The 14,876-nt window shown below is 43.9% G+C and overlaps 1 protein-coding gene across 3 annotated transcripts in view; it reads right to left on the reverse strand.

Moving 5' to 3' along the window:
* Positions 1–14,876, reverse strand: part of CACNA2D3 (calcium voltage-gated channel auxiliary subunit alpha2delta 3) — a 1,120,348-nt gene that overhangs the window by 86,443 nt on the left and 1,019,029 nt on the right. For all 3 annotated transcript variants that reach the window (XM_088478672.1, XM_088478674.1, XM_088478673.1), the window contains one exon: positions 2,769–2,844. In XM_088478672.1, coding sequence (XP_088334798.1) covers positions 2,769–2,844 — 76 coding nt within the window. The remainder of the gene's footprint in view (positions 1–2,768; positions 2,845–14,876) is intronic.

Raw genomic sequence — 14,876 nt, forward strand, 5'->3', positions numbered from 1 at the left:
AAACAAAACTAGTCTGCTAGATTACACTAAGGGCCTGATTCAGAGCCGGACGCTATTTGCGCTCGCTCGTTCAGAAAAAGGGGCCGGCTATTTAAATTGAGTGTTCGCTCTTTGCGGTCTATTGACGCCTCTATGTCTGAGCGAGTGAACGAAACATGTGCTCGCTATTTTGTAAAGACGCCCCCTGGCCGCTCGCATCCTACGTCATCTCCGTTATTTATTTGATTAATCGAGTACATCGAAAGGCATCTGAACTGCTCGCAGTGCTTGTGGTAGGATTTTCCTACCGCAATCATGCGAACAGTTCAGGCTAAGAAACAACCAAGTGACGTGGTCGATGACGCTGCTTTGTTAATTATGCACACCCTTAAAACGCCCGTTTTGACCTTTTGGCACACCTGCGTTCGGATCTCCACTCCCCGTTTTCAAGCACCTTCCCCTGTTACCACCCACAAACGCCTCATCCTGTCACTCAAATTAGCAGGCACTCGCTATTTTGCGAGCGCTCGATTTCCGACCGCAATGACTGGTTGGCGCATGCGCATTACGACCCATACGCATGCGCAGATGTGCGAACAACGCTCGGAGCGAACGAGCAGCCGCTTACGAGCGGCTCTGAATCAGGCCCTAAGTGCAATGTGTGACATTTGTACGAGGGTGGATCCAAAAGTCTGTGTCCTGACGTAGTAGTAGATTTTCTGTATGTATGTACTAGAGGTCTTAGTAAAACACTGTGGAAAACTACAGCACCATTCTTCTTTTATTTTTGCAGATATTGAATAATAAACGGAACAACATCACTAACGGAATGAAATATGGAGAATACTGAAAAATGGAATAAACTGACATCCGAGCCGTCATTAAACATCTGTAAACAAAGAAAACGACGCCTACTGACATTTACACTCAGGCTCAAGGAGCACATTCGTGGGAAGACTTTTGCGTCTGATGATGATGTCATGACACCTGTAAAAGACTGGTATGAGGACCAATCACAGTGATGTGCGGTCAGGTGTGGCAGAGCCTTTCCTGTCATACTTAGGTATACTGCAGAGTTTTAACTATAAAAATTAATAGGAAACATTTAAAGAAAATATTATAAATATCTTTGTATTATTCTAATAATTTTTAGAGTCAAAACTCTGCCTACATTTTCCGTACATCCCTGATCAAAACACATCAAATTTCCAGTACTATATACTGCTGCACCTTTGTATAATGCCACACATGAACCCTTGTATATGTATGTGTAAATCTGGCTCTGATACTAACCAGTACCTCCCCAGCCACTTACCTCACCGCACGTCACTGACTTTTGATTGAACGGAATCAAGAGGTTGGAGCATCGATGGGAGAAGTGAATTGAAGTAAATGGAGACTATGAGCCGTATTCAATTTGACCGGACCCACAATACTTTTCCGCCTCCAGGGCTTTTCGCCTATTTCGCCTGTTTTGCAAGCGGAAAAGTATCACGCGCGTCCCCCCGTATCCCCGTATTCAACTTGCAGGTACGCGAAAACGGGACCTGGCGAAACTGAAACAAGCGGAAAATCATGTCAGATTTGGGGAAATCAGCCTGAGACCCCCAAAAGATGCTCTGACATGGGGGTTCCCTATGGTAGCCCCCGATTTGGCTTGCTGAAGGTATTTGGTGTTTTTAAACGGGGTCAATAGCTGCTAAATAGCATTTTTGTATAAGTGGTGCAGAATAGTATTCAGGAGGTTTTTTTGCATAAAATAACTTATCCCAGCAAATTTGGGGTACTTGTAAATGGGGGCAAGCAAAGTTGCTAAAGTAAAGTTTAAAAAATCGTGAAAAATCCACCTGCCACAAGCACCTGCAATGAAAAAAACACATGGGGCATACTTGGGGACCCCCCTGGAGTCTAGTTAGATAGTTTTTAACTTTGTCCCCCAACATTTTTTTTTTCACCCGAAAAATGAAAGTTATTATGTTCTTAACTATTTTTTAAAAAAAATTTGACACAGTTTACCTTTGGGGGACTGTCTAAAGGCTGCATGGGGGTTCCCGCAAAGTTGCACCCCAAAGCCCCAGTTCTGCACTTTTTTCCGCCTGCCTTTCATAGGCCATATTTTTTCGCCTATTACATTGCATTGACTTTCCACCTAGGCGGAAAGTCTTTGAAATTGAATACGGCGATACTTTTTCACCTGGCGAAATGACGTCATCGTTGAAACTTTTTCGCTGATTCCGGCTTTTTGCTCCAATTGAATACGGGCCTATGTCGAAAAATGAATGCCATTTGAACTTAAATTTCTCTGGTATTCATGGTCAGGACTTTTGGATCCACCCTCCTACAACTGTGTGCGAATCAGTGAAGTCACAGTGTATGAGGACACATCTGTAGTGTAAACTTTGTCAGAATGTGAATGCCGACAGCCAGAAGGTCGACACGTGGGGGTATATTTACTAACCAATCAGATTCTGTGTATAATTTTCCAGAATGCACTAGAGAAATGATAGCTAGACTTGGTTGCTATGGGCAACATCACCACGTGTCTGTTTAAAAAGCGTTAGTAAATCTACCCCATGATTTTAGGGTTTTGGTTATATTAGAGTTAGGTTTTACATTTAAAATCTCATTGTCAACATTGTCGACATGCACAATTTAGACATTCTGAATGTCGACATAATATATATACCACATGCGTTGACATCAGTAATATAAAATGCAGTATGATTACTCAATCTGTATGATAATACGTTATTCCATGGCTGATCCCACTGGATTATAAGTATACTTACATCCAATAAGCTGTGGGCGCTGTCACTGCTCTCTTTATTTGTTCTACACATGGCTTGATAGTCGTACAGGGTTATTCTGTAAATGGGAGACACACATCTCTATGAGAATACTACATGGCCATAAGCAATAATACACCCACAGCAATGACAGGAAAACGCCACATAATTATAACAAGTGTGTCGTGTTACTAGTCTATCTTTTGTTGCTGACTCTTGGGGATTTAATGTGAATGGGAGACACAGATGTGAAGAGACCCTGTGCTAATCATTACTTATTGTCTCTATCAAGAGAGATGTCAGGCACATCTTGTAACATTCTCCATGATACATTGTCCTCTGCTGTCCCGCGTTCCATTCCCCTCACCCCGAGCCAATGGCATGTTAGTAACTGTAAAAGGTTTTCTGTGCTAAGCAAACCCTGCTCAATTGGAAACTGAAAAAATACTGTATTGAAAGCAGAACCGTAAAACGTATATTTTACCTATAAGGAAAGGAGCTGCAATAGGCTGTCTGTAATCAATTATCACTCTATTGTTTTAAACACTAGTTTATATGACTATCAAAAAATAAAATAGATGGGCATGACAATACCCCTGATTGTGTGTTTAACTTGAAAAATGGGTGCAAGAAGGGAGGGTTCGGGGTTAGGGGGAGAAGGGGGGACATACATACGTACCTGATCTCTGTCGGGATACTGAGCATCGGGATGATGCTGCCGGCATTTTGACAGAAGGCATCCAGACTGACGGTATTTCATACAATTCCATATATATATATATATATACACTGTATATTATATATGTGTGTGTATATATCTATATACATATCAATATATATCTATCTATCTATCACAATCATAGTATAATAGTATATGCATGTATTTATTAGCATTTATGCATTACATGCAGCGTCCTTAAAACATACTTGCCTAATCTCCCGGGACTGTCGGGAGCCTCCCGAAAATTGGGTGCCGCTCCCGACACCCCGCAAGACTAAGCAAGTCCCCCAGAATGGCTGCCGGCACCCCGCAAAACCCCGCGCCAGCCGCAAAAGTGGGCGGTCCGGGGGTGCGATGACACGATTCGTGCTGAATTGCATCATCATAACCCCGCCCCCTGCCTTATAATGCCAGTAATATTGGCATTATAAGGCTGGGGTGGGGCCACTATGACGCGATCGCATCGGTACGCCCGCGCTCCGCCTACTTTAACCGCCCCCACCCTCCCTTCTGGACGGACCTGCTAGCCCCCTCCCGGATCCCACGCAAGAATTGTCAGCAAGTATGCCTTAAAATAGTTATAAAAGTGTTTTCTTATTTTAACTACCGTGATTGCTGTGTAAGGCCTGCTGTGTGACTATCTGTATTTCTTCCTGCTGATTATAGCAGAGAAACACAGTAATTGTCTGTTTTCTTTAAGACCTAAATGTAAAGCCATTAAAGGGGGCCGGGCAGGTCTACTGCTGCTCACTTCAGCTCTAGGAAACGGCAGACTCTTATTTTCCTGCTACAGATAACATGCCTAAGGCATAATGACATATCCAACATCTTAATGTAATTACTGTCCGCAGACGCACAATATGTTATTATCATCACTGTTCTTAAAACAGTTTATTTCAAAGGTTTAGAGGCCTGAAAGCCTGACGGCCTGACTTTCTGTACCAGTATTTCATAAAATGGTAAACTTTTTTTTTTTAAATAAAAAGACAGGTTTACAGCAGCCCGAACTACTGTGTCAGGCTCGTGTTCTGGGCTACTCACGGTCGTGAAAAAGCACCAAAGGTCTGATCTCAGGAAAGCAGAAGCGTGTGCATAATAATGACTCACACACATACCCGGTAAGGGATAAGGGGACGGCGTCTTTCCTGCGCACGTTGTCTCCACATATACTGGACCTAGATAACCGTGTTTTTACATTATATATATCACATAATATAAAATCCAACTCTATTTACAGCAATCGCTGTATAAAGTAGATTTTGGATCTGGATTCATCTCGTGTTGTGGTTTTGGTTTTGCAAAACCACTCTCAAGTGTTGTGTTTTTTGTTTTTTTTTAATTTATAAAAGTTTTTAAAAACAGCAAAAAATCATGTAATTTTTCCAATCCAAAACTCCAAATTTGGATTTAAATTCCGAATTACGAAACACAGGAAGACCAGAACAGTGATTCAGGTGAATTCGGATTTCTGGAGAACCAAACTGCACATCTCTAGTATAAAGGCATCATAAAACCCATACTTACAATGCAGATATACATGTATGACATATTATTTTTACATATACAGTACAATAATGTCACAACATATCTTTAAAAACATAATCTTACATACCAAAAACATATTCGTTCAACATACAATAGCTTCTATTACTGACATCTTCATAAATGGGTACAAATTCCTCCTTTCTCATGTGTGTTTATCCCAGAGCATCATTAGCGCAGTATTCTCCTATAGCACAGCGATATTATTATTAATTATTAAATCCTTTATTTATATGGCGCCACAAGGGGTCCGCAGCACCTTACAAGGCACATAGATAGAAACAGTATGAACAAACAAGAACAAAGTCGCTTAGAGTACAGAACATTGCAGGACATGGACATGGTTTATAAACATTGCTGCATCAGCAGCCATAATACCCAAGGGAAAGGTGCCATTGTAGGCAGTGGGGAGGAGATGATAGTATAACTAAGGGAAGAGGGCCCTGCTCTTGAGAGCTTGCAGACAGACAGGGGTGACGCAGAGGGGAGAGACTGCGAGCAAGGAGAATGGGGCAGTGGATTAGGATGAGAGCTGTGAAACCTTGATGAAGAAGTGGGTCTTGAGAGCCCGTTTGAAGTTTTGTAGAGAGATGGAGAGTCTGATAGAGAGGGGGAGAGAGTTCCAGAGGAAAGGAGCAGCATGGGCAAAGTCTTGGAGGCGGGAGTTGAAAGGGGTAATCAGTTGTGTGGAAAGGCCGCATTAATTTTGTAACCCTTTTTCGGTGTGCGGCAAGGTGTATTTGGAGTGATACACCTCCCGTTGCCCCAGGCTAGCTCTCCAGGGTGTGGGCAATACAGGTTTTAGAACAGTCACACATAGAGACACAGGTATAGACATACTGTATGCAGCAACAGTTCTTCTTGAATAACTAGTATCACCACTTATTGTCATAATGATATCAGGAGCAATGAGTGTCACTCCATAGGGTCATCCAAAGCTTCATATACTGTGTCCACACCTGTGCAAGGGTCCCCATATATCATAATCTACCATAGTACAGATTCCTAACACAAACATTACTGGTCCTGTACATATCTACGCAGAGCACAGCGTCTCTGCTACGCACAAAGGGCCAGATGCAGAGTTGTACTATGTAGCACAGCTGCTGTGTCTTTGTATACAGCTGCTTTGCTACAATATGCAAAAGCCACAGGAGGCGTCTTGTGTCTATTTGTGCCAGCCTCTGTGATCCGCTGCTGCGTCCAGAGATGCGACATCGGATCACTTGCCTGGCCTTCAAACATCTGAGTAACCCTCAAGTTACTCAGGATGTCCAGTGTAATCACGCTGCAAAGGCCAAGAAATCTGTATTAGAAGACGCAAACCCTGGCCTCTGTATGCCTTGAAAATGGGGCCGAAACTCCCCTTTTTTCAAGACCGTGGCCTGTCACCACCCCCTCCATGCCTTCCAAATGGCCGCAGGAGGTCAATCATGCGGTGGCTAAAGGGGCACCAATCTCCTCATATACACTATATACATCACACTGTTATTACCATATATAGCCCTAGGCTATTCCACATTGCTCTCATATATACATTCATCACATCCACTGTAGCGTGTACTCAATAACAATGGTATCCTTGCACTATTACTCCGCTCCCATCACATTCACCACTAAACCCCAGAGCCGTAATTAGACTTTTTGGTGCCCTGTGCCAGAAAGAGCATTGGCGCCCCAACACCTCCGAAAAAGGGCCATGGCCTCATGGGGAAGGGCCAGGGAAGAGATAGGGGAGACCAGGAGATGCTGGGGATAAAATAAGAGGAAGCTACAAGTGAGAGTGATAATAAACAGAAAAGTGACATGCCCAAACAGTGCCCCCTGCCCTGCGGTGCCCTTTGCCATGGCACTGGTCGCACTACCCTAGTGATGGCCCTGCTAAACCCTTTTGTCTATCTCATCCTATCTCATCACGTCTATAAAAATTATTGTCAACATAGTAATTTACAATTCTTTAATCCAGTAAAATAATTCCACGTACGTTATCGTGGGTCAGGATATGGTGGTATGCTATATCCGCTACTTCTTCAACTGCTTTGAGTATAAAACTATCAAATTCCATTCGCTCACATTTTCCATGTCGCCACTTTATGAAGTGTCTATCTTTTCCATAAAGCTTTATGTGCTCACTGGTATTTGGATGCCCCCAGGTCATCAATTCCAAATTATAGCATAATGTATGAAACACTGGAAAGTGATCCACAAGATATTAAGTGAACATGCTAGGTGTAGGATACTGATGGCCTGAAGACAGCTTGCCGTATTTTACAAATTAGTGAACAGGCTGAGGTATGATGCTAACAGCATAATAGAATGGAAAGTACACCGTCTCGGGTTAATAATTGCAGCAGACAAAATGATTCAACATACAGTATGTTCCAAGGTCAGGGCAGGCAGAAAGCAAGGGAAATTCAGAAATTAGCCAAGGCCAGGACAAGAGAGCAAAATTAAAGCACAATCTGAGACAGCAACAAGCAATCACACAGGAACACTGGATACGGGAAATAGCTAGCAAGGAACTATAACCAGCACTGACCAGAGATGAAGAAAGCTACTTAAAGGCAAACTAAACAATTGAGTGAACCCTGCAGGACCAACCCTCTCCATACAATTGCATAGGTAGCACTTAAGAAGTGAATTGAGATGGAGAGAAGCTGCCTGTGCATCCTTGATAACCAACACTGCTGGCTGGAAGATCGTCAGCCCTAAGAACACGGTGGCAGTGACCATTGTTAGGCAGACTATGTATGGGAGGCATACTGTAGGTATTCTTTCCTTATTACAAAAGTTAACACAATACCTTTATTTTTTAGCCATGTCTATGTAGCTATCTTACAGTATATCCTGCAATCCAGATCTCTTCGTTACATAACTACTGATTTTTCATTGGTAATCTGCATATACACTAATTCAGAGGAAGATGGCACTGACAGGCCAGTAGATGATATAGCTGATTACTCTGTATAAGGGTATTACAAAAGCTACAGATTGGGGAGAACTGAAGGACTGGTAGAGGGAGCTTTCAGACCTTCTATTTCTGTCCTGTTTGTTGTGTTCCTCTCAGGATGCAGTCATTAAGTCGACAGTTACAATGTAGACAATCATAATATCGACATTATGATGTCGACACTTGAAATGTCAACATGGAACATCTTGACTTTTTCAGAATATCAACATGTTTACAATGTCAACATTTGAATGTTGACATCTGAAATGCCAACATTCTCAGAATGCCAACAGGGTTAGGCTGCGGAATGGGAGGTTAGGGTGCAGGAGGGTTAGGGGTAGGCATCTGACGGGGAGGGTTCTCCTGCGGGAGCAGAGGGTTAGGGTTAGGCTGTCGGAGGGGAGGGTTAGGCTGCTGAAGGAGAGGTTAGGGTTAGGCTGCAGAAGGGGAGGGTTAAGGTTACGGTGCGAGAGGGGAGGTTAGCTGTGGGAGGAGAGGGTTAGGCTACTGAATGGGAGGTTAGGGTTATGCTCTGGTAGGGGAGGGTTGAGTTATGCTGCGGGAGAGGAGGGTTAAGGTTAGGGTGTGAGAGGTTAGGCTTAGGCTGTGGGAGGGGAGGGTTAGGCTGCTAGGGTTAGGCTGTGGGAGGGGAGGGGTTAGGGTTACGCTGCGGGAGGGGAAGGTTAAGGTTAGGGTGTGAAAGCGGAGGTTAGGCTTAGGCTGTGGGAGGGGGGTTAGTGTTAGGCTGCTGAAGCGGAGGTTAGGGCTAGGCTGTGGGAGGGGAGGGTTAGGCTGCGGGAGGGGAGGATTAGGGATAGTGTGCGAGAGAGGAGGTTAGGCTTAGGCTGTGGGAGGGGAGGATTAGGGATAGTGTGCGAGAGGGGAGGTTAGGCTTAGGCTGTGGGAGAGTTAGGCTGCTGAAAGGGAGGTTAGGGTTAGGTTGCGGTAGGGAAGGTTAAGGTTATTCTGTGGGAGGGGAGGTTTAAGGTTAGGGTGTGAGAAGGGAGGGGAGGCTTAGGCTATGAGAGGGAAGGGATAGGGTCAGGCTGCTGAAGAGGAGGTTAGAGTTAGGCTGTGGGAGGGGAGGGTTAGGATTATGCTGTGGGAGTGGAGGGTTAAGGTTAGGGTGCAAGAGGGGAGGTTAGGCTTAGGCTGTGGGAGGGGAGGGTTAGGGTAAGACTGCTGAAGGGGAGGGTTAGTGTGTGAGGGGGAGGTTAAGCTTAGGCTTTGGGAGGGGAGGGTTAGGCTGCTGACAGGGGAGGTAAGGGTTAGGCTGCAGGATGGGAGGGTTAGGCTGCAGGAGGGGACGATAGGGTTATGCGGCGAGGGGGAGGGTTAGGGTTATGCTGTGGAAGGGGAGGTTAGGGTCAGGTTGCAGGAAGGTATGGTTAGGCTGGGGGATGGGAGGTTTAGGCTTCGGGAAGGGAGGGTTAGCGATAGTGTGTGAGAGGGGAGGTTAGGCTTAGGCTGTGGGAGGTTAGGATGCTGAAAGGGAGGTTAGAGTTAGGCTGTGGGAGGGGAGGGTTAGGATTATGCTGTGGGAGAGAGGGTTAAGGTTAGGGTGCGAGAGGGGAGCTTAGACTGTGGGAGAGGAGGGTTAGGGTAAGACTGCTGATGGGGAGGTTAGGGTTAGGCTGCAGGATGGGAGGGTTAGGCTGCAGGAGGGGAGGACAGGGTTATGCTGTGGAAGGGGAGGTTAAGGTCAGGCTGTGGGAGGCAGGGTCTGGCTGGCAACTTTTAGTCTGGGGGGCACATGCAATGAAGTGGCCCAGGCGGGGGCGTAGACCGAGGCCTGGCACCGTAGATGCAGATGGAGGGCCGGGCCCCGGGACGGTCCGGACCCCATAGCATCTGCAGTTACTGCACCTACAGTAGTTACACCACTGCACACATATACAATAACACACATACATACAGTTACAGAGACACATACATACACACACATACATGCATACAGTTACAGAGACACTTACATACACACAGATACATGCATACAGTTACAGAGACACATACATACACACAGATACAGTTACAGAGACTCATACTTACACAGTTATACAAACAGATACATACACAGTCACAGGATTCCCCCCCCCCCTCTCTATCACCTTACTGTCAGACAGGATACAGCATACTCACTGTTTATGTACTCTGTCTCCTCCATCCACTCTCATCCATGCTGCTGCTGGCTTGGCACTGACTGCCGTGTAGCCCCGCCCCCTGTGCCTCCCTGTTAGCCTACTTCGAACTGCACTGTACTGTGACACTGTCACTGACTGCAGCTGCAATTAATGTCCTGGGGACCGCTGCGAGAGAACGGAGAACAGGAGGCGGGGCAAGAGGTAGGAAGTCCGATGGAGCAGAGAGGAGAGGAGGACCAGCCCCAGCCGACGGCCTTCCACAGCCTGCGCTGCTATGTATATGCAGAGCATGGCTGCGTGCGGCCCCTGGACACTAAAATGTTACTGGACTGGGGGCACATGGCACCCTGCCTCCCGGCCCAGCCCGCCACTGGTGGGAGGGGATGGTTAGGCTGCGGGAGGGGAAGTTAGACTAAGGCTGTGGGAGGGGAAGTTAGAGTAAGGCTGTGGGAGGGTTAGGCTGGAGAAGGGGAGGTTAGGGTTAGACTGTGGAAGGGGAAGTTAGGGTTAGGCTGTGGGAGGAGAGGATAGGGTTAGGCAGTAGAAGGGGCAGTTAGGGTTAAGCTGCGGGAGGGGAGGATAGGGTTACGCAGAGGAAGGGGAGGTTAGGGTTAAGCACTAGGGGGAGGGTTAGCAATACTCACCACCGGAAGTGCTGCAGAAACAGATAAAAATCAATGTCAGCTAACTGCTGAAGCCGCAGGACCAGGTAAGTCACAACTGGACCCCCAGGAACATTCTGTCGACTTCTAATCATGACAACATTGCATCAGTGTTGACATGATAAATGTTGATATGGTCATTGTTGACATGCCAAGCATGTCCACATTATGACCATGCTAACCTTCTCATGTCAACATTATAAATGTCAACAAAATATACTGAAGCTGTTATTCCCACCCTCTCCATGAAAGAAGTGAGTGGCAGCAGAATGGACACATGTATCTTCCTCAGTTATGAATACCTTGTAGCAGTGGGGAGGATTAGTGGCCAAGTACTCCAATTACAGAGCAAAGTTGCATAAACTGTGGCACGTGTAACAGCTGGAGGTACATTACATAGTCTCAAGGGTAAATTTATGCTACTTAATTTAAATCAAATAATAGTTTATGGCATTAGTATGGATTAAAATATATCGTTTTCCAAATATTTACCATGTTTTTTAGACCATAAGGTGTTCTGGGGCAGGGGTTGGCAAAGTTTTAGTTTTTGGGTGCCAGATGTTCAACATAAAAAGCCCAAATAAATTTCTGAGTGCCACCACCATTACAACTTATAAACAAAATTACAAAATAAGTAGATGGGTATTAAAACTGTTAGTGGCTTCCCTGTCCTTCTTTTTATGAAGCTAATTTGCTCAGTTAAGGTTTATAATTTGCTATATGGCGACAAAGATATGCTTCAAAATGTTGTAATGTTCTTCGCCTATGAGCAGGACTAACTGTGGCAAGGCTCACTCACCAGAGGCCCAGGCTTCACTGGGTATAAAGGATACGCTTGGGCTATCTGGGTTTGGAGAGAGTCTGGCATACGGAAAAGGGGGTAAATTTACTAAAGTGAGAGTTTTTAGAATTGGAGATGTTGCTCATAGCAACCAATCAGATTTTAGCTATTATCTTCCGAAAGGTGATAGTTAAATGTTAAATAGAATCTAATTGGTTGCTATGCAACTCCACTTCTACAAACTCTCACTTTAGTAAATTTACCCCCTTTTCCGTATGCCAGACTTTATCCAACCTCAGATAACCCAAGCGTATCCTTCATACCCAGTAAATATAAACCAGGGTCTCTTTTGTGAGGGAAGGATGTGCGGTAGGAGGGGAGTACTGGAGCAGCACTTGTACTAGGAAATGGACTGACTCCACATGTGCCTCTGAGAAAATACCCAAGTGCCACCTCTTCTGGTGCATAAGAGACTGTTATGGTCAAACAAAATAAACAAGCAGCATATAATAAAAGAGTTCCTGTCACATTCTAACTGTGGACAATAAACTAACTATAAGGACAATAGTTAAAAAACAAAAATGTAAATAGTAATTTAATAATACTAATACATTTTAATACATATTAATGAAGTGGCACCTTTTGCTACATATTTGCATTTATCTACTCTGAGCATTCAGGTGGTTAAAAACAAGATGAATTGGATCCTACTGGACAGCAGGCTTTTAGAAAAAATGTGGGAACCCCATTATTTTCTCATGACCTACCACAATAGTATCTATTTACATTTCTTAGGTTACTGCATGATTGAGAAATAGTTATAATTAGGCATGGGCAATAAGCCCCCCACCCAGATGTTGAAGAACTACACATCCCAGCATGCCATGCAACAGTTTTGCTATATGGCCATGCTAAAACTGTTGCAAGAAATGCTGGGATTTGTAGATCAAAAACAGCTGGAGGGCCGCTTATTGCCCACCCCTAAATTAGATACTGCAATGACAGGCCAGATCTTTCCTTTATATGTCTTTGTTTTTTCCCTTTTTTCCTCCCAACTTCTTCCTGAATATCACTCTCACCTTTTCTTTGATTTCTATATTTCTTTCACATTGTGTTCTTTTGTTATGAAACAAAATGGAATCTAAAAACATAAATGTTAATATTAATTATTATTATTAATAATAATAATAATGACAATTATTATTATTATTATAATAATAATAAATAATAATAATAACTTCTTACTGTCGAGAGGTTATATTACATATAAATGTGAAACTAAAATCCACCTATTAAAATAACAAGGTAACGAGACCTTTGTAAATAAGCCCTACAATGTTAAAGTGTCACAAAAACATTTATGTTTTATCTGAAAAAGCCTGGTTATTATTCAATGGGGGCATGAGCAACATTTCCCGCCTAAAGTCCTGTTTAGTCAGTTTCACTATTTCTGCTTTGAAATACTGTACCAGACTGACTGACAGATTAGATTTTCAAAGAATACTGAACTGACAAACTACATAGTATCCCTCAGCAAAATATTTTAGTACTTACATCAGCTCTGCAGAGACAGACCCTTGCTAGGTTTGCAGCAACTCTTACTAAGTAATGTTTACACTGTACATTGTGTTAAACTTTAAATACCAGTTGACAAGGGAAGAGGAAATTTGAGTAATTACCTAACTACAAAGTATTCTCCTGCTTTTGATGTGCCGTTACTTTTAAACTCTGGAGTTACTGCAGAAATCTAAAACTTGTATGTTTGAACAAATTTTTAACTGGTGACGATATGTTTATTTAAATGTTAGTAATAAAAAAAATATATATGTAAATGTGTTAATAGAAAGTTCGGCCTAAGCATGAAGTCCATTATCTATCTATCTATCTATCTATCTATCTATCTATCTATCTATCTATCTATCTATCGTTACTGCTGATATGACATGACGAATAACCCTTCTGTTTAGCATCATTCTCCAGATCGGAGATTCCCAAACTCCACCATTACAGTCCATATTTTAAGGATATCCATGTTTAAGCACAGGTGACTTAGGGCCTGTTTTAAAGATGGACGGAATTGCAGAGCTGCACACAAGCGTCTGTGCAAATCCATCGCTCTAAAATGAAAATGCAGCAGGAGGTGTCGGACACCTTCTTGCTGCATTTGTGATCCAAGCGCTGCGCCCGAGGACACAACCTGGGATGAACATCGCAAACATCGCGACCATGGTCAGCCGGGTCCCTCCTGGAAAATGGGGGCGACACACCCCCATTTCGAGGAAAGGTGACCAGCCAAGCTCGCGCTCCACCTTCCAAACACTGCATCATGTCTATCATGCTGCCATTTGGGGGGTTCTCTGAGCATGATCGTAGGACCCATAAACATCAGAGATGTACACTAATCATAAACATCTGTAACATCGACGCAGATCGGGCAGCCATGCAGCAAGTCTGACCTGTCTCAATCACTGCATCTCTCCTAACATGCAGAAAGCTCACACGCTGCGAAGGAGATCACAATGGATAATTTAGGCACACCCATGTAATAGAGTTTAAACGGTCCCGACATGGCTGTGTTTGCCTAACCACCCCCCGTTACCTCCCCCAAACACTGGCTATCTGTACCTGTCACTCACTTTGCTAAAGAGTCCTCTGTGCGAGGGTAGTTGCAAAACATTCGATGCGCTGCTTATACACATGCGCAATGGCAAACAACCGCTTGATCTGGGTAAATATCGGCATTGTGTACATCTCTGAATCAGGCCCTCAGTCCATAAACAGCAGATGCCACCACAGTATGTAGTTGGAGCCCACTCCAATGTAAAAGAGTATGGGCTCTATTTATTAATATTATTTTTACTAAAATAAAGTGAAAAAGGGTGTTTTCATACCCTTTTCACATTATTTTAGTATCACCTAAATTTACTAAAGGGCAATTGGAGTAGAATTCATAAAATTCTACTCCGAATACTAATTATCACATATTTCTAGTAAACATATCGCACTTCCCATAATTGTAATGGGAAATGCGATCTGCCTAGAATTTACTAAAAATAAATTGTGAAAAAATACCAGGGGAAGCCCTGTGATAATAACGCCACCTGGAAGTGGCGTTATCCAGGGTCTCCACAAGCTGATCCCTGCTAAAAAAAAAAAAAAAAAATTACCTGAGTCCAGGGTCAGTGATCGGTGCTACGGTGATGTCCTCTGTGGCTCCGGTCAGCTGGTCTCCCATCCTGCACTGTGACCCGGTCAGCTGACCGGGTCACAGTGCAAGATGGGAGACCAGTTGACTTGTGCCATGGAGGATATCA

The sequence above is a fragment of the Taudactylus pleione genome, unplaced genomic scaffold, assembly GCF_031769625.1.
Source record: "Taudactylus pleione unplaced genomic scaffold, aTauple2 ptg000217l, whole genome shotgun sequence".
In the NCBI taxonomy this organism is placed as follows: Eukaryota; Metazoa; Chordata; class Amphibia; order Anura; family Myobatrachidae; genus Taudactylus; species Taudactylus pleione.